At 35.8% G+C, this 24,701-nt stretch overlaps 1 protein-coding gene across 1 annotated transcript in view; it reads right to left on the bottom strand.

Moving 5' to 3' along the window:
• The window catches only part of ABI3BP (ABI family member 3 binding protein), a gene marked incomplete at its 5' end in the record, with an annotated part of 58,714 nt that overhangs the window by 12,850 nt on the left and 21,163 nt on the right, over positions 1-24,701 (bottom strand). Inside the window, 9 exons of the mRNA XM_027653626.1 lie at positions 6,878-6,989; positions 10,945-11,157; positions 12,259-12,327; positions 13,712-13,795; positions 16,468-16,578; positions 18,951-19,046; positions 22,913-22,987; positions 23,284-23,349; positions 24,453-24,527. Of these exons, the coding sequence (XP_027509427.1) occupies positions 6,878-6,989; positions 10,945-11,157; positions 12,259-12,327; positions 13,712-13,795; positions 16,468-16,578; positions 18,951-19,046; positions 22,913-22,987; positions 23,284-23,349; positions 24,453-24,527 (901 nt within the window). The remainder of the gene's footprint in view (positions 1-6,877; positions 6,990-10,944; positions 11,158-12,258; positions 12,328-13,711; positions 13,796-16,467; positions 16,579-18,950; positions 19,047-22,912; positions 22,988-23,283; positions 23,350-24,452; positions 24,528-24,701) is intronic.

Below are 24,701 nucleotides of genomic sequence, written 5' to 3'. Positions count from 1 at the left end.
TGCTGTGGCTTTCTTAACAGAAAATTGTTTAAAGTCTCCCTTTTGTGTGTCAGGTGAAAGATCTGAAAAATAAAATGGTGAAAAAAGGGTACTGTCTGCAGTCTTATACACCCCTATACCAATCAAAAGAGAGAGGGAAAAATGCTTACAGGTTTAAGAAGTATGGCAAAATTAATAAAAGGAAATAGGAAAGCTATAGAATGATTATCCCATGTCTAGCTCTTAGCTAGACTTATCAATGAGAAACTGGAGTCTGTATTCCATCTTTATATCTGCCTGCCTATTATACCAAAAACTCTGCTACCCTATATAAGTAGCAGTCTAATGCATCACACCTCCTACAAACTTTGGACACCAGGCCTCCCAAATCCTCCCAAACTCTGTAAGACAATAAAAGTCCTCATGTAGGTCAAATGGACTTGACTTACAGTAGTTACTATGTGGAGTGTATTTTTCCACCATAGGAAATCACTATACCACATGGAACTTTGGAAAATGCATCTGCTCTGTATTTTTTCAAATCATGCAAAAGAAGAAGATTTGAGATTGCAGAACTGAAAATAGGTGAAAACAGATTTTCACCATAATAGAACTGGAGCAGTTGAGTACAGCTGTGGGACTTCAGGTGAGTTGCTGGGGAGATGCTGGTGTTAGATGACAATCATGCAGGACTACCTTTGTGTATAGAGCTTCTCCGTGTCTGCAAAGTGTGCTTGGATAACAGTATGATCCAACACAGCAAGTGAGACAGGAATGAAAAAAAAAAAAGAAAGAAAAAAGCTGTGAGCTTGTTTGAGGAGTCTTTCTCCTATTCAAGTTGGAAGAAAGGCTGAGAGAAATGGGAAATGTCCATGAACTCTGACATCAACAGCAATTTAGAACAAAAATCTGTTGTTTTTTAATAAAGAGTACAAAAACCTCCAGCATTTTCCCACCACTTTCTGCATGTTTCTGCATTGTGATTTTCACCGTAGTTCACATCTCTTGACCCTTGCTGTTAACAATAACTAAGCTCCCTGCATTGGTAGAATTTTTGTTTCTTCTTGTATGTGATTAGCACATTTTGGTTGCTAACCGCAATACAAAGCAATATTAGATAATGGTGATAACAGCATAAGCAGGCAGGTATTAATTATTCATACTTCAAGCTAATTCAGTAGAGGGTTGAAGACTTAGTTGGTATGGCCTTTGAGTAAATTACAATATCTTTCTCTTTTTTTTGTTTCATAACTTTTATAAGACATATGAAAAAAACTTTCAAAGAAAGTAATCAACAGACATTATAAAAGTTTGGTTCATGCATATAATCTGCACATTTCACATTTACTTCACAGTTTTGTTTGGTTAGTTGGTTTTTGGTTTTGTTTTTCTGGGGAACTTGGATTTACTTTATTTTTTAATATTTTTTAACATTTCCTGTTATTTATATTCTTCAAGAGATCAAGGCTGGACATATACTTTGCCTTGAAACACAATCCAACCAAAAAATCCAGAAGAGACCACTCAAAATGTTTTTAAAAGGGATGTTTGAAATCACCGAATTACTTAACGAGGCAAGGATGAGTACCTAAAGGGGAGTTCTACAAAGCTGTGGAATACAAACATCACAGGCTTTTTGTTTCTTATTAACACTCTTTTTCTATTAAAATTCTGCAACAGCAGGCTGGTGGGCACCTAATGGCTACCTGAACTTCCCTGGAGGATTTGGCACATCTCTGACTGCAGTCTTAGTATTTTTCTTTATTATCTTCCAGTTACTGCCATCACAAACATGCAAGAGAACTTTTCAACAATATTCAGACTCTTTTTTGAAGGCTTGTATAGAAATTAGTGCTGTAAAATTTCCTGGATGCTATGGTCTGTGCTATGAATTTAATTGCCCTTAAACAAATAACCAGAATGAAAGAGAAAATGCACGCTTTCTAAAAAAAATATTTCAAGTTAGGGCAGGGAAACAGAACTAAGAACTGCATATTTTGGCAGAGAAACCATCAGAAATAATAAAAAACCTCCAAATGATACTACATCAGATGACTGGAAGACTTAAAAAAATAAATAAATTTTGAAGGAATTAGAAAACTCCAAAGCTAGTAAAAAAAAAAAAAAATCACAACCCTGAAACAAAACAAAAACCAAAACCCCAAACCTTTAAATTCCTTTGGAAATGGCAAAAATGAAATTGGAAGAAAAAAAATAACAACATCTGCATTTAATATTCTAGGCTAGGAAAAGGCTATGAAACAAAAATCTGCAGGTGGGTGAAACAAATATTTACAAAGGAGAATATGCAGACGATAACCATCAATGCTACAGAGGAGATGAAGTGAAGACAGCAAAAAACACAGTAAGCCCATTTCTATCTCAGGTCTCTCAAGGTTCTTACAATAATTTATGTTGATATGAAGGTGATGTGGTCCAAGCCCTTTTCATGACAGGGCTGAATTAAAAGCTACTTTAAGCTCAGGGTGGATCAGCAAGTACAGTAGTTACAGTCTCTGCTTGATCAACAGAGTAAAAACTCAGTAGCTTAGTACTTGGTTCAAACTAACTAGGAGAAAGAAGAATAAATAGAATTTGGTTGTTTCACTCATTTCACTAATTGAAGAACAAAGATGCTAAAAACCTCAGAAAATTTGGTTTGTTTGAGTGTGATGCTGAAAAGGAGGCTGAGTGAAATGTGACCTGGATCTCAAAAAATCTTGGAAATAATGTAAAGAGTAGCAAAAGCTAATTACAGTACTAAGTCAGAATCAACAAGAGTGTATATGTGATAATTAGATCACAGAAGCAGATCTATAATACAAATGTTTAAGCAGAAGACATTTATAAAACAAGAAAGTTTTCTTCAGGCACCAGTTATATCCAATTAACTATACATATATCCTTCCTATACAGATAGTTGTCTAGCTTTTATAGCATAACCACACTATGAGAGATTTCAGGTAAAGGTTATAGTCAAAATCAAAATTATCTGATGAAGTTAAACAGAATTCTAGACTGAACCTAGACAACAGCTTAGAAAGAGTACCAGTTTCAAGAAGTCTGACAAACCAAATAGTGGATTTCAAGATCTGAATTTTCCAGGTTACTTAAACTATCATAAGTCTTCTAAGGTGTGATAGTGAAATCCTATGATCACCATATTTGGCAATTTTGTAGCTGAAAAAGAGGACAACATATTCATCCTATAAGGAAAAATCCTCTAAACTAATGTAGTGTTGTCAACTGTCAGACATGCCTTACTGTGGGAAAATGGCATGGATACGATGTGCCTTTCCTTGGGCAAAAAACATATGGATCTCAGTGCTCCAACAAAATCACATTGTACAGGAGCTTTAAAAACCTTTCTTTTAGAAGAAATCAGTCAGTTGCATTGGAAAGCAGCTGACTGTGCCCCACATTTATTTAAAGGCATATGTCCTCACAGTTAGAAAGCTTTTCAGATCACTATTTCACTTTCATTTCAGAATATCAATGTCTCGCAGTCCAGTCACTGAGAACACATAAAGCTGGCACATATAAGACAGAAAGACGACAAACTGCCATAATATATACAACTTTATTTGTTTAAAAGTAACCTTCACAAGTTGTTGTATGTCTATGAAAGTCCATTTTCATTTCTATATTACCATTGTAGGAGTCTGTAAAAACTAAATACTTGATAACAAAGTCAGAACTCCTTTTTCAGCCAGTGTATTTTTTCTAGATCTAGTCATTTTTCAGACAGCTAAATGAACACACAGAATACTACATGGTAATCCTCATCCCATTTAACTTCTATGTTTGGACTTACTGACAGCCACAGTCACACATGCAATTTTGATGAGAGACTGTAAGAGTCTCTCACTGTTGCCTCCCTAACACTGTCCAAATTCCTGAAATATTCAAAGTCTGGCCATTAGCTCCTAATCTTTAAAAGCTGCCTTGTCAAAAGGCCAGCACCAATGAAGAAGGGTGTCTGTCTTACTGCAGAGCTTCCCAGAGGTGTAGCAGAATGACTTATTTGAATGAAGAATGCAGAAGAGAAAAGCAAACAAACAGCATGACCTGGCAGGCTCAGATGCATCCATTTTTTCACTGCTGCTTGTTCTGCCTCTTTCACACTGAAAAGTTGTCTTGCTTCCCTCCTGCTGGATGTGGGCGATTAACTCTTTAGCTTCTGGTCCAGACACTAACATATCCTACGTGATTTACCTGAACAGGATGATAGACCTTGGCCACTGTGACTGCAGACTTTTGTCATGTACTGCTCTTCAAGAATGTACATCTGCAGAATGACAGGCTTGAACTGACTTGCTGCTATAGGGTCTTTCTGGTTTAGATCTACCCACAAAGACTGAGATACCACATTCAAAAACATTTTTATTCCTTTTTAGGAACTCTTCATTTAGGTCTGTCTGGTTTAGATCTGTCCTGAAATGTCTTCAGCTCTGAAAACACCGGACCTTCAGAGCAGCATAGAGGATTTACACGGCCTCACTGATGGTTTCAGAAAAGCTGGAAAAAACAGCTCTCAAATTCAACTTGTCAGTTTCTCCAAAGTGTTTTAAGGTCAAGAGGTTCTCCCCAGTTAATCCACAGTTTTCTACTGAGCATCTCTCTTTCCATATCCTTGCTGCCGGTATTATAAATTTTGATCACTTGCAAGAGGGATTTCTATTTCTCTTCCAAGTTTCTTTTCTAGCTCCACCTCTTATACAGTTCTTTCCTTTAAGGCTAGTTATGGAAAAGTCTACTTCCCAGTCTTAATGTATTACTTAATGAATTTGTAGACATTTCAAGGACTCTGATAATTAATTTATTGAGCTGTGTTTATTTGTCTTTCTTCCTTCTCTTTTCAGTTTTGCCCACAGGTCCATTTTCTTCATCTAGTGAGCAATCATATCCTGATAGACAGGAGACACATGACATTCCTTGCAGAACTGATGCTATCTATGTGATGCCAGCTGTCATAAGTACTTTCTCATTTTTCCTGAATTTAGTGGGCCAGTCAGCCTGAATTCAAATGGTAACAGTAACTCTTTGTGCTTCTGCCAAAGCTCTCAAGGTGTCCTCAGGATTAGGAAATATGCATTTTGCTTGGAATGGGAGTTTAATTGAACAGAGCCACTCTGAGGATTTTATATCCTTAAATCCAGTGAGATTTGAGGGACACACATCACTGTGATTTATATCAAAGGTTTTCAATTCTAGGCAATGGCCTCCTGAATCCAGAAAGACTTTCACTGTCTGTCCCTTTTGAGGTTGGGGAATAATAGCCACTCCCTCTTCAGGAAAAGTTATTCCTTTATATCTTAAGTCATCCTCCATCAGTCATTACTGATTTCCTATCTAGCTCCTTGTAACAAAATCCACACTTCAAAAGACAGCTGTACTCCATGGTCTTTGGTCTGCTCTTGCTTACCAAAACCTGAAAGCGTTCTCTCAGGATTGACAGAACCATAAATAATTGAAACCATGTTATCTGCCTCTCCATAGCTCCTGCCTTTCTTGTGACCTTTCCAGTGGATCTGCCTGCCTCCATCTTGCTTCCTTTCTGAACAAAGAGCAGTCTAAAAAGCTTTTCTCTTACGGTCACCTGGACATTGTTCTCAGCATCAAGGGCTTTTCTTTGCTTCCATGTCTTTTCTACACTTAACCAAATCCATCCCACCTCTGCCACCATATGTGACACAAAGAGTTTGAGTGTGTAATGAAAGAGAATCTGCTTAATAACACAGAGCTCTTTTCAAAGATGCAACTGTATTATTTCAAAGCAGAACTGAAATGAAAACACAAGCAGCACAGCCAGCACCTACTGCCTTTCTTAGTCACTACTCCAGAAACACATTGTTTTGCTCGAGAAAACCAATACTTGGTGCCCAAGCCATATATTGGTAACATATCCTAGTTGCCTCTTAACAAGACAGAACAACATCACTGCAGTTCACTCTTTCCACAAGCTACATGCCTTTAAGAAATAACAGAGACATTCCTGAAGCAAAACACAGCAATTCTAGCCCATCTTATGAGCCCATCTTTTGGACTCTGTCAAAGAAGCTCTTTCGGGGTGTCACAGTTTCCCTTAACCTTTATTTTTCCAATTCTCTTCTGTTGCCCTCTACTTTCTGAATTAGTTCCTCATTCCTTCTCCTAGGAGCTGCTGGTCACAAGTACGTGAGCTAAGAACCAACACCCCAGATTACACCACACATTGCCTAAAAATAAAGGTTCAACATGGGTTCTACGCAGAATTTTGTGCTGTGTTACCAATTTAGGGATAATAATAGAAAAAAGCAGTTTATTTGAAACAGAAACATCCAGTTACCAAAGCCAAACAAATAGTCTTACAGGAAAAACCCCAACGTGTCATTCATTAATTTTCTGACGCAATCAATAAGGAATGCAACAAAAGACAAGTGGTTTTCTTCCCCGCTTTGAATTTTACCACAAAAAGAAGATAATTTTTTAATGAGATATGGTATTTGAAGAATGATAATACTTAATTTGACTAGTGCCTTGGGAGGCACACAATCAGTTGGAATTCACTGACCCATTTTAAATTTGCCAGCTGCTTTGAAACACTATAAGAAAACAACATATACAGGACACTCCAAGGTAATTTCCTTACACTTGACTGTTAGTCTTTCTGCTACAACAGGTCACTTCAACAGTTTGTCCAGACTACAAATACTGTCAGAAATTTCCGAAAGATTCCTCTTATCTGTCTTATCTGTTAACTTAAAAGAAAGCGAAACCAAACCGTACATTTTTTTTCTATCAGAACAGCAGTAAAACCAATTGGGTCTTATATACATACATATTTTCATCTGAAGTGGCAGACAGCTGACAGTCTAAATTAGTTTCACTGACTTAGAAAATTATATTATTTAATTACCTTGTGTCAGGTTTTAGGTTTTCCACAGTAGAATGGGTTTGATTTGTAGTGATAATTGATTTCTCCTTTTCACCATCACTTCCTCCATTTTCAGTTGACACAACCTCATACTCTGGAAAATTACAGTAAAGAAAATTTTGTTTAAGTAACGTCTCTTACTTGAGCTTTTTCACTGCTCTCTCTTTTATCATCTGATTTCCACTCTTGCTGCCTAATAGGCTGAAAAGACAACTTGTGTGTACCTGTCTGGACATTAATATGCTAAAATGATTAAGATAGATCTAGTTCCAGATTGTTGTGTGCCCAGCCTCTCATCCTTTCTCATAGTTCAGTTATGGGACAGAGGATACTCATCATCTCATCTTTGCCCAATGGTACACTCATGATGAAATCTGAAACAAAAGTATAAAAATTCTGTAGTTTGAATGAAACTGTATCAAAGTTTAAAGTGCAGTTTCTAAATTCTTAAACCTTGATTAACTTAAAATAAGACCTATCTTTTTAAGATTTACAAAGGAAACTGCCCAACTAACTTGAATTTTTGCACTTAGGGAATCTGCTAGTTTAGAATGAAATAATTTTGCATAATTTTATTTCTGTATTTAGATTATTTTTAGAGTATCACTACTTTCTTTTCATCTCACTCAGATGTATCATCAAGCACAAACCATTCTCTGAGCAGGGAATTAACAATAGATGTTTGGGAAGAAGATACTTTTTCAATCCTAGCCCAGTCCAAGACATAGTTTGTCTCTAGCAGAAAACTGTCCCAACTTATAACACCGTCTTCTAAGAAAAACATTAAGTATAATGTTAATTTTCCTCTCTATGCAAAGAAATTCCCAACCTCATCAGCCCCTTCCTTTTCCCTTCCTTAAACCTCTCTGTGATATCACATGCAGCTTTGCTACTGCTAAGCTACTAAAGAAGGATGTTTTCAAAGAACATTTGCAATGAGCATTTAGATCTACAGAACAACGAATAAAGTAGGTACTATACTGTGAGAACAGAGGCCACCTATCAACAGCTACAGAACCTCTAGAAAACTACATCCTTTCCGTTTTTTTCGTAATGGTTCTATTAATTTTCTTGTTTTTAACTAAATGCTAGCAAGATGTATGGCTTTTTCTTTTTTTACTAAATCTTTTTAGTGATGCAAGGAGATGTATTTATTGTCAACACAGAAAGACAAAACACCTGCAATAGGATTCAGTTTTTAAAAGGAAAAGCTGTCCTAATTGCTGCTGGACTCTCAGATCCTCACTCCTAAATAAATGTAGAAGATGTATATATGAATGAGTGTGGTGGGTTGGCTTTTGGATTTTTTAGGCCTTCCTTAGCAACGGGGGTCAGAAATCTAAGGAAGTATTCCATATCATCCTTTAGCTTAACACAGCGTATAAATAAGGTAGAGACAAGAGAGCTCGTGCTCTTCTCTCTTCTGGTGGCTGAAGGCGCCAGGTCTCTCTGCAGATGATCTTTGCTTCTATAGGCCAAGACCTGCCTGCTCCGACCTGCCATTATCTCTGGTCCCTTTGGGAGGTGTGGGCAGTTGGCTGGTGCTTCACATGGTTCTGCTGTCTCCTTCAGGGGAGTATTTAATCCGTTTTTTTTATTTGTTTGTTCGCTAGCCCTCTACTAGTGGTGTATATTTGGAGGGTATTTGGTTTTAGGTTTTTTTATCCTTGTTTCCCCCTCCTTTTTTTCTTTTTTTCCCCTCGGGAGTTCCCTACTGTGTGTATAATATATTCAAATTATATATATAATTGTGAATATATGTAAATATATATTTTTGATATAATCCCGTTTTTGTTTGGACTTCCTTTGGTTTTTCTGTGGTTCGGTTTTTTTTCCTTGCTTGAGAGAGTGGGAGGGGGGAGGAGACAGTTTGGACTTGGCAAGAGAGCCAGGCCAGACTTACACACGCACAATTAGGGTACACAAATTGACCCAATTTTGAACTCAATTGTGCAACTATGGTTTCCTATGCATTCTTTTATGCAAAAATCAGCTGTCAAACCCACTGCAGTAAATTACAATTAAGTGGAAGCACAAAGCAGCTCTAAAAAATTATGTTCTAAAATTACAAGCTTCTAAACCCCAGCAATCCAATCTAAGCAATTATATACGTGTATGTACGTGTGAATTTTAGGTTTACTGGTATAGTTTCAAAAGGGACCTCTTACACATCTTTCTCTCTTTACCTTGCAGTAGATTCAGTTATTTAGAGCATATACAGAGCAACATGCATGTCAGAAAGTCAGCCTGAAGAAAAAAAATTAATACCAATAACGATTTAAAAATTTCCATTTTCAGAAGTCCTCTCTCTTCCACCAATCACCCATGAACAGCAACAAATCAGCCTCTACCTTTTAAAATCAAACTTATGGACCTGCAGGAATAGGTGTCTCAGAAAAGATGGGAGAGGGGAAAGTAAGTAGAGGACTTTTACTTTAGATTGTTTGTTCAAGTGTGATCCCAGTGTAATGATATTAGTATTGATGATTAGTATATATTTGTCTAAAACATAACTGTTTCCTCTCTATGTGTTTCCTCTTTGGAAACAAAGACATTTTCCTATCTAGCCATCAAGGGCTGAGTGAACCATGGAGAAAAAAAAACACATGCAAAAGCACTTATTTGTGCTGATTAAACCTCATTAGAGAAATTATATTTATTAAGAAGCATGGGAGATATGGTGGATATCCACTGCCTTAGGTGTGTCCGGATAGTGAATGAATAAGTGACTTCTGCCAACCCCACGTCAATGTGTGATTTGGACTTTTTTAACTCATTCAAGTTGGAAAACAAAATGCAGCAAAAATGTGTATGAGCTCATACGTAAAAAGAACTGCTGAGCACATCCAGTACCTGCTTGTTACTCAGTGCACAAGGCAACAAACTGCCTGCCCTACATTTCTGTGGCAACACAACAGGAGTAACAGAGAATGAGCAAAATGCTTTTGGTTCCTGACATTTGCAGCCTTTACAAAAACAAGGAGGTGAGATGGATCACTGTTTTGGTTATTATTTGTCAGACCTTTCTGTTACTGAAGCACAGTTTTGTTTTTAGGCATACCCAGTGAAACCCCTTATACACAGCTAAGGTTAAGCAAAGTAACCATTTAAAAAAAACACATGCAACAAATTATGTTTTCTGTTTTCACAGTTCTATCTGAAACAGTGTATTTCTCAAAAAAAAAAAAGATGCGATGCCTAAATTAGATGATTGGAAAAACATGTATAAAATACAAAAATAAAAAGAGATGACAGAAAAATTGATTTAAGTCTGTCTAAACAAGTAATGGCACACTGGTGCCAATATGAAGCAATCACTGTTTTCAGAAAATGGGACTCAATGCCTTCTTTTAAATTCAGAAAGTGTCCTTGGATGAGTTCATTAACTGAGTTATTAACTAACTTCAATGTTTAATTTTTGTAAGCTAGTATTGAATACAGAAGACAGCGGAAAAATTAGGAAGCCCATCTTGCATGTTTACCTGCCTATGTAGTGATTCCTGCATGACTCACATGCATTAATTCTCAATACAAAACCCTTGCCTTAGAAATGAAAAAAAAAAACAGATTCTTTCAGCATAGAGAACTTGTTGACCCTATGGTGGGTACTGCAAGTATTATGCTGACAAATTTCTGCTGACTTATTAGATGGATGTAAGGTTTTTTTGTGTCTGGCCCACTGTTAAATGACATCTGCCAGTCAAGAAAGATGTCTGCATTATGTGTGTGCATCTATATAATAGACTGCTGTTGCACTGTTGGACCTTCTTGACAAGATCTTACCAGATCCTGTACAGGGAGAAGCCAGAAATTAGAAGATATAGAGTCATACTTAAATATCTTTTTGTGTCATTGCTGACACTGACACAAATGATCTTGTTCTAATCTAGTAGCATTTTCTTATCCACACTGGAATTCACAGTAGCACAAAATAAAAGCACCGAGGTCCTTCAATCTGCTGAGATTAAAGTATTTTTTAAATGCCAAAAAAGTAAATTAAACTGGAAGTACTACACTATCATACAATGAAGGAAAGAAATCGAACCAACCTGTAACAGTGTCATTGTCTGGTTTTTCCCAGTCCAATATGACAAAGGTTGGACAGCCCTCAACTGTCACCACTGTGAGATTGGTTGGAGGATTTTGTGGAGGACGAGTGGGTTCTTCCTTGCTTCCAGCTTCTTCTTGAGGAAAATGTTCAAGAGAGCTTGTGATAGAGCAAGGCACATCATCATCTTTCTTCATGTACTTGACATGGGGAGCTAAGAGCAATAGGAAAGAGCTGTTATTCAACAGAGTGTTTTTGCAAAATGTCAATGCCATTTCACCTAGTTCACAACATCCATCTCAGGGCACCAAGTAAAAGTCTGCACAAGTCAAACACAAATGTTTCAGAATAAAACCCATATATTCAATTTTAAGCTGCTTTTAAAAAGTTTTTATTTACTGCTGTTAGACCTGCAATCACTGCCTTCAACCCCCTCTCATTGGCAACACTGAGGAAATATCACTTTGATGGTATTAGCGGGTGATAGACACTGCTTGAAAGAATTAATCACAAAATAGGACAATTAACTTTATTTCTTCTATAGTAAAATGACACTCTAATTACACCTGCAACTTTTGTGAAGCATGTTAATACAAAAATGTCCCATACACTTTGTTTCACCAGAAGGATTGACAAGTTTAGTCCAAAGTCATTAAACTCACTTAATGAAACTTGCAGTTTCTAAAGCGACTGTCAAAATCTTAACCATTTTCAGTGGCACAGCACCAAATCTTGGAACAAACTTTCTGAGGCAAATGCCTTGTACTCTGCATCAAAATTAGAAAGATTACTGAAGACAAACACTCTAGTTCTAAGACTAAAACTTTTGTTGGAGGTAAATAATAAGCTCTTTCAAGAAAGAAGGTATCTTCAGAAATGTGGTGTCTTTTACCAGAACAAGAAAAAAACCCTGAAAAATATTTTCATACAAAAGCACTTTTTCCTTTTATCTCAACTTGCTGAACTCTCTAGATTATTGCAACAGCAATAACTTGACTACAGGCTGGAAAAGAGGTGAGGGATATATGATGGGTAGATATTCTGTATGTCAAACACATGTGCAAGCCCACATGAAGAGCTACAGCATGTTTGTGAACAAAACTGTAAACTAAGAGGTGGTAGCAGGGAAGAAAATAAAAGTAAAATTTAGTCAAGAAAATGCTGATGGTTTGTGCTCTTTCATCTGTCACTGAAGTGACACAGAATCAAACAAAATTTTGGCCTTTGGATAACCAAACAAAATAATTTTAAAGGAAGATAGGTCAGTCTTCATATACTCCCCCAAATAAAAATACCATAGCTATTAATATCCTACCTTGGTACCTTGGTTTGCCTGAAGAATCTGTTTCTGATGTAGGACTTGAGCTGAAGACAGTTGCATCAACTGTGGGAAACAGTTATAATTTGCAATTAATTCGAAGCTTTGCTGTTAGAACTGCAGCATTTCACAGTTCCTTTGGCATTTTAAATCACAATAAAGGTCTTCCATGGCAGACCTTTGCTGCCAGATCTGTTGTTTCATTTTAGTGACTCCATTTTAGCTGTGGTGCTAAGTAAATCTCGTACTTACCTGCTACTGTAAACATAGCCATAATCAAAATGACAGACTTCATGACTGCTGCTGGATTCAGTTCATGTAGCATATGTAAAATGTTTTTTAGACCTTTTAAAAGTATTTTTTTGCACTGTACTTGCTGTTTAGCTTGGAGCTTGTTTCATGTTCCTAGAACATATAGCACTATTACATTGGCACATTAACTTCTCTAAAAATAATAACAAGGGAATCACAAATTCTGTCTCCAGAGTGTACAACTTCCACAAAATTTGAAGGAGATTGAAGGCAAATGCACTGAATAAAAATGTGCTAAAGCAGTCAGGATTCATGACATCAGTGTTGTATTAATTAGCCATTACAATGAACAGAATCTTCTTTTAGATGCAAATACTATAATGGACCTCAACAAACAAAGCACGATACATTCACAGTAAGCATTTATAAATAAATCAGTCTAGCATCCAACTTGCTTTACTGAGCACGAAGGGTCACAGTGAGTTCATGATCACTTTAAGGAGACAAGAATTTCAGTATTACAATACATCCAGGAAAATTAGAAACAGCATAATTTATGGCAATACACTTAGAGCTGCATATCTGGGCTCAAAAATTCTAAGCACATCCTCCTCCAAATGCATTACTGGATGCCACTTCAAAGAGACTTAGGTTTGGACTTGTAATCAACTCCCAATTTTATAAAGGGCAAATTACCAATTAACCACTATGTGTACTCTATTACCTTTTTCCCCATTTAAACGGTGGCAGCTTAATCAGATACCTAGGAGGATGTCACATCCATGATGAGTACAAATCAATCACTGTCAAATAACAGTTTGAATTTATGTCCTGTGCAAAAAGAAATTTGCAGGAAAAGAAGGTTCCTTATCTACTCCCTGCACAGACCTAAATTGCCACTGAAGAGTATTGAAAAACTTACTAAGCATGTATGGATTTATAGGAAATGGAAGGGTTGTAATGTTCTCAGTTATTAAGATGTGTATCAGAAGACAGCTAGATTAGCTCAGTCAAATTAAAAAAGTTGCTAAGTGGCATAAAAGAAATCAGAATCACCCCAAACTGAATGCTTCTTATATTAAACACCTAATGCATCAATATAATTTAGGGAAGGGAAGCAAAAGAAAATGGAAACCTTAATGTTAATTAAAAAAAAAAAAAGAAAAAAAGAAAACAGAACTGTTTGTAATATGCTTACCATAATACTCTGGAGTTGCAAAAGCTGTTGGTGTCCCATATGACATTCCTGTCCTCACAGGTAGTGTTGGTCCAGCAGGCTTAGCTATAGTGACAGATGGAGGGACTTGTTGCAACAAGGTGTTCAATATTTAAAAGAGAGAAACAGCTTTATGATTTTCTAGGGGAACTCAGATTTGTGACAAGTGCTTTGTGCAACAAGTACTTTCATTGAAACCATGATAATCCCTCAAAATTTATACAACAGCTTTCAGCTGGATTTAGGAAAGTTCTGAATTGTGCTTATTGCAGATATAACCTAATCCTGAAACCCAGTAAGAAAATTCTTCACTACTTTGAGATTGTTTTAGAGGACTTCAGTCAGCTAGAATATTACCTGGTTTAATGCACAGAACCATCCTACATGGACTGGTAAAAGGATGTAAAGTGACCACCGCTGACATTTCTCTTTATTAAATAAAAGAGCACGTTTCTTCATGACTTGTAAGACACAACAGCTGAAGTCAGCAACTGAAACTTGGATTCTTCCCTCAAATATGGGTAAGATCCTTTCATTTCTACTCTCAATACAGTACATAAATTAGCAAGGCTGGAGCTGGAACATGTATAACAATGTGTAACAATAAACACCAAGTCCTTAACTGTGGTCTGCATTAAGAGTTTAACCACCAAACAGTCCTGGAGCTTCCACTAAATGAAATTAAGATGCATTTCAAATGCATCTTAAGTCCAACATTTTCAACATTTATAACACTACATGACCCTAAGGAAAAAGTTTTCTTTCTGAACTCATTTCTGTACTAGGTGTCATAAGTTTAGGCAGAAACAAACTGATAGAAGCAATATTATCTCCCATAACTAAATAGCTCTTTTAGAAAATTTTCTGGATTATGTGACATTACTTTTACTCCTCAGCTGTTACCACCTGATAAAGAAAATAAATTTCTAAGAGGCAAACAATCCGTGGTAAAGGATCTTTCAAAATAGCTGTAAAAGATAAGAGCTAAATTCAGAAAACATGCAGATACTCCCAGATAACGGTGACATGACTGGAAAGCTCAACCTCAAAAAAGTCAGGAACTATATAATGTGCATATATGACACAGAAGACCATGGTGACTGAAGGCAGAACTCTTCTTTAAACTCTGGTGAATGAAGTTTAACAAAAATCTCTACTTTCCACTAATTTCCTTAATAAAGTTGACTTTGAAAGATTGTCACTGGAGTCCAGCTTCACAAAGGTTTTGAAACAGTCTTGTTTCCTTTTTTTTCCATTCAAGAGACTTTTAAGGTTTGCACAGAAACCTTTCCATAATATTCATCCACCAGATGAGTTAGAAAGATGCAAGTAAGGAATTAATCACAGTATTAATGAGAAAGAAGACAGAATTCTGACAGGGAAAAACATTGAGGAAGAACATTGAGGCAAATTTTTCCTGTTACTACAGTGGAACTGTCTCTCCAGGGAACCAGAAGAAACTGAATTATAATGTTTAAAACTAAGCTGGATAAAACACTAGGAAACACAGAAGAAGGAAAATCAGCTACTGGCCCCACAAGGAAGAGCCAGTTCATCGAACCAATTTATTCCATCTTGAAAGCCGAGGAAGGTATGGTGACTGCTGACTACCACATAGCCTGGCCTCAGTGTACGGAAAAAGGGTGAAATTTTATATCACTGGTAAATTAATTAGACACTTAGTGGAGAAAATTAGTATAGACCCCTCTTACAAGCAAAAGAAAATGTATCAAGTAAACATATTTTATGCTGCAGCTCAAGACTGACAATGTCTTATGTTTTGTTGTAGCTATTACTAAGGAAACACCACAGCATCAACAGCAAGTATAGACACAACCTTTCAATCCTAGCTCTGCTGTTAGCTTGGAGGTTCTTGTCACTCATCTGCTGCACAAAATACTAAAGAATTATTTAGGTCTTTAGTGCCTTAACAGCACACAAAGTTCCAAATGAAACAAACTAAAGACAACAGTAAATACAGTACAGTCAAGACCTTTATATTTCCAGGGAATGACAGAGACCAATATGAAAACACTTGTCATGAGGCTAAGCATAAGGAGATGACAGTTTCTGACTACCTGGAAAAAAGTTAGCCTAAGGATTCTTATATACAACCCACAGAAAAACATATATGAGGATATTGAATATCAGTTTCAGGATAAAATTAAATAGGAAACATGAAAGTTTCTGTGTGCTCTTGAAACTGAGAAGGTGGAATACTTTAGCACAGTAATCAAGCTAAACTCTGCACATGAAATAGCTCAGCTCATTCTACCTCCCAGTACAGTTAGTTCCCTGGGTGACTATTAGCTCATTATTTGCAGTGATTAATGGATACGTAATATATATGTGACAGAATTTCTTAATAAATAACCAGTTGGGTGTATACATTGAAGTATAATATTCAATATCTCCCATCCAACATGCACATTAAGTAGCTACAAATGCTATTAGTAGACATGAAATACTCATAAGGTTGATCTTCTTAAAGGATAACTTGGAGTGTGATCTTTGGCTTTCAGCTCCCTTATTAGGGATGATTTTGACATAAGTAGGTTAGGAAAAAAAACCCCAAAACAGAGTTCATGTCAGAAGACAAAAGGCCTATGTGTTCCAAAATACTAATTTCTATAGATCTCACAGATTAAAGAAATCTGTACTAAAAAAGTCTCCTGTACCTTAATAGTCAGTATGATCTCACACGCAATAAAATATTTATGTTGAAAAGACTGAGATACCTGGAATCCCGGGTTTACCAGTCACGGTGTTTGGAGGCAGAGGTTTTCTTCTCATTTGTGTAGGCTTGGCAGGAGGTATAGGAGGGCGCTGAGGTCCAGGTGATGTAGTTACTGAATGACATTACAAGACAGTGTTATTAATTATTCAACCTCAAATTCCGTAAAATCAGAAACCCACAAGTTATATTCTGACTTCTCAAACAATGTTTCATTTCTTATTTAGTATCAAAAGTGGAGAGGTGAGGTTAGGAGCTGAAGTGAATTCTATTTTCAGTCTTAAATTCTTTGAGAAGTGTGTGCCATGAAGTTTTAAACCAAGCTTACTCTGAAAATATGTAGTTCCTCTGGGATTTTTTACAAGTGTTTCAGTGATTCACTTTCTGTGTAGTTACTCATTTCTGTCAACAGTAATTTTTTGGCATCCAAAAGGATATGTCTTCACACAGTAAACACCACCTCAGCGTACTAGGAAACATCTTCACAAAATTTGTGATCTCTTGTACTTTCTAATTGATAGAACTAGTCACCCTCAGCTTGAAGCAATGAATATAATGTAATATAGATGTAATGAAAGGGATATTATCATTAGGAAAACTTTATCCTATGTTATTCAAGTGAAAAATGGAAAAAATCACTGTCACTTCATGCATAGACATGTCTAAAGACAGTTATGTGGTAGAAATTTCTGAAGCACCCAACTTGGTCATTTCAATTTCTAGCAAGTATCTATTAATTTTATCCGGTAAGGTCCTTTGACAGTTAAGTCTAAAAAGAGAGCCTTTAGTTCATAATTACAAATCATTTTACTGTTTTTTCCAGCCAATTATGAGGGGTTTTATTATGCAAAGGAAAGGCAAAGATTTTTCTTCCACTCTTCACCTTTGCCCTTCTTTCCTTAAGAAAAAACAGGAGATATGTGCAGCACATTTATGTAACAAAAGACTTGTTGTACCTAAGAGAGGAAAACCCTCAAGAGTAATAAAATTCTTATAATGCTGCCAATGTCAACAAATACACAAGTTGCCTGATACTGAATTACTGGCTACACAGAGTGCCTCAGGCACTATGTATCAGACCTTAGTTTACCCTATAAATATAGTGACTGCGGGTGAGAAGGGAGCAGATCCAAAGACTCATTTGGGAGGGCATTTTCAGAAATATTACAATATGCAAACAGGAATATCTCTATCTTTCTCTGTCCCCTTTTCCTTTTGGACTGTTGCAGCCACTTATAGAACACTTTTTTTTTTTGTAATCCCTCAGATCAAGACAGGAAATAGTGCTTTGTCTAATTTAGGAAGATGTAATGGTTTTGAAAATAGCATTTATAGGTTTCACATTCACTCTAAATCCCCAAATGGATATGAAAAAGTTATGCCTAAAGAACTGAAAAGAAATAAATTTTTACATATATAAGTCATCATGCCCTAGATACTACTACATGATAGTATTCATCATTACTTTTTTCCCAGCCCGTATTTAGGGAGTAGGATTGTCTGTGATATTTATGGGGTAAGAATGTGCAAGTATTGACTTGCCAAGTGGTTTCTATCATATTTTCTGAGCAATACAACCACAACAGTCACATGCAAGCCAAAACAACACATTTGGTGTATGTGTCACAGTTGAATCTATTATATTGCACTCTGGAAAAACAATAATCCCTACTACTACTTCCCACAATGACTTGGGTGACGGTCTATGATGCTACCAAATCTAATCACCAATATATGGAGACTGAGCTTGTAAACTAGGGTGCATAATAGAATTTAGGGATTTTCTGATAGTGTAGATTCTTGCAAGGACAAAAGCATGGTGAACTGTTAGGATTTAATTAATCTCGGGGCTTCTTTAGGGACCGGGAATCTATTTCCTTGACTCAGTCACTCTTGATGAAAGAGGAGGGTGTGCAGCCTCTTGGGAGAGACTTTGTCTTTACTGTTGACATAGACAATGGGATTGAGTGAACCCTCAGCCATTCTGTGGCTGACACAAAGCTGGTGGTGCAGTTTACATACCGGAGGGAAGGGTTGCCATCCAGAGGGACCCTGACAGGCTGGAGTAGTGGGCCAATGCAAACCTCATGAAGTTCTAATTTTCCTCACAATACTAATAGTCAACAAAACTTTCTCATAAATAGCAGTACAATTTGGTTATGCATTTACTTTATTCTCCTTTGCTATGTGGAAACTATGAGTATGAAAAAAATCAGTATTTACAGTCAGGCTGTTTGATCATAACGATATGATCATGATGATAATTTTTTAGCATATAGCATATGTTAGAGAATAAATAGTGACCACAAAATATTCTTATTTTTATCACTTCTAGTAACATCCTGAAGCCATGAGAAGGTGTATTGATAAGGGTGGTTAAGAATTATTTCTCTTCTTAGTGGAGGTGCTTTTTGTGTAGAAGAGGCAGTGTTTTTATTTTTCATAACACTTACAGTTTCCTATATTTTCTACTTTTATTAACTTTACCAGAAATAGGCTTTTCCCAGGTATCAATATATTCCCAAGGTTTTTTTACATCCACAGCAACTTGCCCGGTAACATCCTCAGGTATATACATATCACCTGTGAAACAAAGGAAATGGAATAAGTCTCTACAGTGCAGCATCAAGTCATGGAATACTTGTATATTGTATATATTCAAACTCTAGTTAACATTAAGTGCATAACCAGCATGTATGGCCCATCTATATTTTTAGTGATAACTGAGTGAGATCCATTATTTTCTTATTCAAGTAAGTAGGAAGTGATCTGTTTCTAGAAAGTCTGCAATTTAAAAAAGTATATTTTGAAAGAGAGAATTAATAAGATGGAGAGGTAACAGATCAGTTAAACAAAGATGATATGTGGAAAGATGTGTACAGAGAACATTCTAGTTTTTCAGCATATGGAATAAAAAGTCCATTGATTCTTGCAAACGGCAAAGTTCTTCTTCTCCCCATAATAAGATCTTTAGTCATCCTCCATATTAAATAGTTAGAGCAATTCTGAACAAAACATATACCATATTTGGAGTACAGAAGGCAAAGTATACATAAAACTCAGTTTGTATATAAGAGAAAGTCCTACTTAAAAGTTATACAAACACATTTGAAAAAACTAAAGTGGCATTAAAAAGATCAACATAACTCCTGGTACAGAACAACTGTTTCACATACTGGTATTTATAGTACAGCCAGATTGTTAAATTAATACACTTTCTCTATACAAAATAAGTATATTTGTTTTATAAAAACTGTATATATAGTATAGTGAGAAGATGCATTGCAACTTCATCATGTTTGTGGTGACCACCCCCCACACTCTTACTCATGATGTAACGAAGAACCCGTGAAATTTAATATATTAAAAATAACCCCTCAATATTACATTAATTATCAAATTTCAACCCTATTCCAACAAAATTTAATCACTTCAACCAAAGGTTTCATAGGTTTATAATATGGTTCTCAATTGGTTTTGACATTACACTAGTATTTTATGAAACAGATAATTTCTCAATTACTGGAAATATTCATGGAGTCTGGAACACCTTTAAACTAACCACTGTGTCTTTAATAGCAGGAATACCATCAGAGGAGTGGATCATTTTAAGGGAAGTAAAGGAAAAAGTGCTCTTGATAAAACAAAACTCAAAATACCTTTATACTTAAATTCCTTTAGAACTTGGGGATACACCCAAAGTTTAAAAAATAAAAAGAAAATAGAACACAATGATAATGGTATTATAAACAAAACCAAGTATCTCTCTGTTTCACAAGGAAAATGGAAATGTTTAAAATTTGTTTACTGGCATTTGTCAGGAAGTTCAATAGATCAGGAGCAGTTTTTAAAAGATTAAGTATACAATAAAAAATTACTCAGTATACTAAGTTACGTACACAAAGATAAATATGAAAAGCCATCTCAATAAAATTATATTCTAGAGAAAAAGGCTAAAACTTGGCAAAAAACCTAAAAGGAATGCTAGTCATGAAGAGGTAATCTCTGCCTCTTTTCCACAGTCAAGTTTACCACCTGGCACTACAGCTAGCCAGGAGACTGAAAAGCCTGCCAGGAAACCAGCCATAATCCCATGTGCTGATGCTGGAAAAAACAAATTCTGCTTATCATCTGGGCCCTGCAGCTTCCAAGTAGACTCTCCATGGGGTGAAACATCTTTGCACTGAGGCTAATGAGCCCAGTCAGGAAGAAGGAATGGAGCACATTCAATAACAGTGCCAGTCCAGCAAGGAATTAGAAGTTAAAATTGATGTTTAAACAACATAGTAACTAACCATGGCTCTTCAGTAAATGTGCTCTTCTTCAGAGAAAGAATAAACGATAAAACATCTAAAGGTAAACCTGAAAACATATTTTTCCTTACAGGCCAATTACAGAGTCTAATCAGGTTAGATCAAAACTTAACCATTTTGATAAACTAACCACAGAAAATAACATTTTCATCATGAAGAAATTAACTTCTTCAGATCCAAAAATCCTCAGGATATCTCAAAATATTTTAACAGCTTCAGGATGTTTCTTTAACTTAGAGAAAAAAGACTGATGTAGCTTGATAATGGAAAATATTACTGGAAGTATCATTTTACAGAAGAATTCTAAAAAAAGGATTTTCCAATGAGTACATATAGCATGCACAGTAAGAGGCACTCTTGTGATGACTTTTGACATCATCTATCACAATGAAGCTACAGGTGTTCTATAATAGTGCAATGGGCACTACCATAAAGAGATGGAAATGATGACAGCTGGTGGGCACACCAAGAAAAGCATTTAGAATAGGATTGCTTAAAACAATGCTTTATCACCTAAACCAGCATTAAGCACAATAAACTACATGTAACAATTTACATGCTCACTATTATGTTTAGACTACTGATTTACTCAGCATGCATTCATTTTTGTTGTTTTTTTTTTTATAACCTACAAATACCCCTGCCAAGTTTACTACTATGTGGGAGAAGAGAAAAGCTTAATATACTGTCTAACATAATTGTATATTTGTGCATAATTTCATAATGTGATCACCTCAGGAGACCTGTGTGCATTCTGCCTGTTTCAGGAATCAGCCATCAGAAGGCTCATTTATAAGAAGATTTCCAACACAAGGAAGGAACAGGGCTTTCTGACCCACAACTACTGACATTGGTCATTTAATACTGTAACTGGCTCTGATGTCCAGGAATGTGATGGGCTCATTCATTGACCAGGACTGTGAAAGGTCAAAGAGCACATAAGGCATTCACTCAGTGTGTAATACAGAAGAGTAGGTCTTGTTCTAAACAGGTTAAGTTTAATTCAATTTAAATATACAACCATCTCTTCTGAGCTTGTACCATTTCTAAAAACATGGTGGGCTTTTCAAAATTATGTATGGGAAAGAGTAGTTCAAGTCATTCTGTGATCAGCAATAGGTATTAAATTGCCAAAAATACTAGAGGGAAACATTAGACAGACAAAAATGTTTAGAATAGATGGTTTATCCTTCAGGTTATCCTAATCTACCTATCACAAAGCAATGGTATGGGACAGTAGCACTATCAGTAGTGGGCGAACAGCCAAAAGGTTGCTCTAAATATGTGTATTATATATATATATATATATATATTTATTAATTCATAATATGTATTATTTTAAACTTGCTTTGTTGATGAAGAATCTCAAAATTATATATTTAATTAACCAATGGTTGTATTAAAAAACCAACAGTGTTTATATTCATGTAATAAATTAATGCTTTATTAAATAAAAAATTACAGATTCTTTATGAGTTAACACTGACAACATTGTTTTGATTGGATTGAAAAATCAAGTACAATTGAAAAAGGACAAATGATTTTTCCCCCAACCAAACCCATATTTTTAATAAATCTTTCTCGTTAGGGATGTTTGTTATCTCTGTGTGTAAGGATATGTAAATTGAAGTTCTCACCCTCCTCTATCATCCATCAATTTGGAATTCTTTGATGCTGAAGTATTGAAGCCTGAATACCCCACAGTCCAAATACTGCACGGTCTGAGTAAAAACTAGTCTGGTGTGAACACATCACGTGCATAGATAGTAGCTAGCAAGATATCTGGTTTAAGACTTTCCTACCAAGCCTCCTGATTTAGACTCAAACAACTGGATGACCCTTTTCAACAGTGTTTTCCAGTAATTATCTTGGGCCTAACGTCTAGAAAACATTAGTAAACAGTAGCCACATAATAATCTATCTGTAAGTTTACATAGACTGTCAATATAATTTCACAATGACTCTCAGAAACTCCATAACATGATCAGTAGCAGCAATTACACATGGTAGTCTGAGGAATTAAATTCTGTAACAAAACACAATGAAATATTTTGCAGGGCTCAAGATGATTTGAGGAAGTCACATTCATGTCTTTTCCAGATAAGCTAAAAAAAACCCCAAAAAATGCAGCTCTACCTGTTGTTGGCACAATCCACTGTGGCAGTCCAGGTGCTTTTGTTCTGGTTGGTGCTAGTGTGGTTTTACTAAAAACTGTGAGAGAGTTAAAAAAGAAAAAAGAGAAAGATGAAAAAAAAGTTCCACGAGAACAACACCCAAGAGGTTTCTATATGATGCCAACAATTCCACACTAGAGAAGAAAAAGTAACACCTTAGTGTGATGACACACACAGTTCTGGTTTCTGATTTGAAGAGGCTTTAGCTGTAGACTTATTAATTGATTAAAAAATACCCTTCTCCCAACAACACTTAAAATTCCACTGAGAATAGGGGAAATTAATTAATTAATTAATCTCCTCCCCATCCCAGATTGAATAAACAATTATTACCAGGTCTAGTCTGTGATTTATCTGACGGCTTTGGTCTTGCGGAAGTGAGACGTGTTTTATGAGGTGCTAAAAGAAATAAGGTTCTGCTTAAATGCTGTGTAAAAGAACGCCAATAGTGCAGTGCAATTTGCCAGAAAAAAAGGTCCATGCACCAATGTGATACAGCAAAATGGACACATGAGAGTTCTATGAGTTCCAATCCAAAATGCATGTTGAAAATGCTAGTTTCTTTAGTGGTCAGATGACTCTATCATGCAGTCTGACCAGTTACATTCATGTTTAGGTTTAGGAAAAGATATAAAATATTTACAGCCAGTTACCCAACTGTATATGGATACAGAGTTAGCTCTGCAAGGTATCCATGGCCTTAAGACATTTAATTAGGTTCTGTAAAAACAAACAAACAAACAAAAATCCTCAAAATAAAACACCACACTGGAACCCCCCAAACAAAATACTTAGATAAAACCATGAAACAGTGAATTATTGCTGAGAAAACAACCAGAAGCATTCAATGCAGACACTGTGTAAGACAGCCGAAGCGCAGTGTCATCATCAAGGTTGAAATTGGAAGCCTTCAACCTTTTCTTATTGTTGCCTTTCACTTGCAAAATAATTTTGATAAGGTAGTTGTTACAGTATCTTTGTGAATCACATCAAAAGCTGAAAGCATAAGACACTGTTGTCTTTTGCACAGTTATCAACCACTGTAAGTCAGCTTTTTGAATAAATAGAGCTGGCTATTTGATATTCAAATCTAATAACCATTCTATCCATAACACTTATTCCAACCTCTCTGAAGCATCAGAGAAAATACTTATGCAGTACAGAACATATTACTCAGTTTTGACATTTAGATTTGGGAAAAGTTTTACAGATTTAGATTTTGTAAGGTAAACAGTGGAAGTTAGCTACATTTATATTTGCAGCACTATACATCTGTCTCATAATGTTTAAAATCTTCATATCATTTTTGATACCATACTGATTAAACCCCAGTTTCAAAGCACCAAAAATGTTTGATAAGGGGGAAAATAAATTTTCATGTTATGTTTTTGAAATGGTTTTAAAGGTAATAATGAACTTATAATTAAATATTAAACAGTACTGATTTTGCTTCAGATTTACAGACTCTCAATACAACAACTTAAGAGAATCTTAAAAATTACCTGTATTGAACCATGGAATTTCAGTTGCTTGAGCAATTTTTGGCTTGGGTGAAATGTGGTATGTTTCATTGGGAACTGAAAATGGAGATATTACTGCTTATCAAGTGTAAATTATTTCCTTTTAAACATAAGACACCACAGGTGGAAAGGAAATTCAAGTTGTCTTTGTGCAGATCGTAAACAAGAAGAGTCAGTACTAGAAACCTGTCTGAAAATCATGCTTTTATACAGGAAAAAGACTTTTCAAGA

Source organism: Corapipo altera, unplaced genomic scaffold (assembly GCF_003945725.1).
Source record: "Corapipo altera isolate COAL_440 unplaced genomic scaffold, ASM394572v1 61, whole genome shotgun sequence".
Taxonomy (NCBI): domain Eukaryota; kingdom Metazoa; phylum Chordata; class Aves; order Passeriformes; family Pipridae; genus Corapipo; species Corapipo altera.
This window is presented reverse-complemented; position numbering and strand designations above follow the sequence as displayed.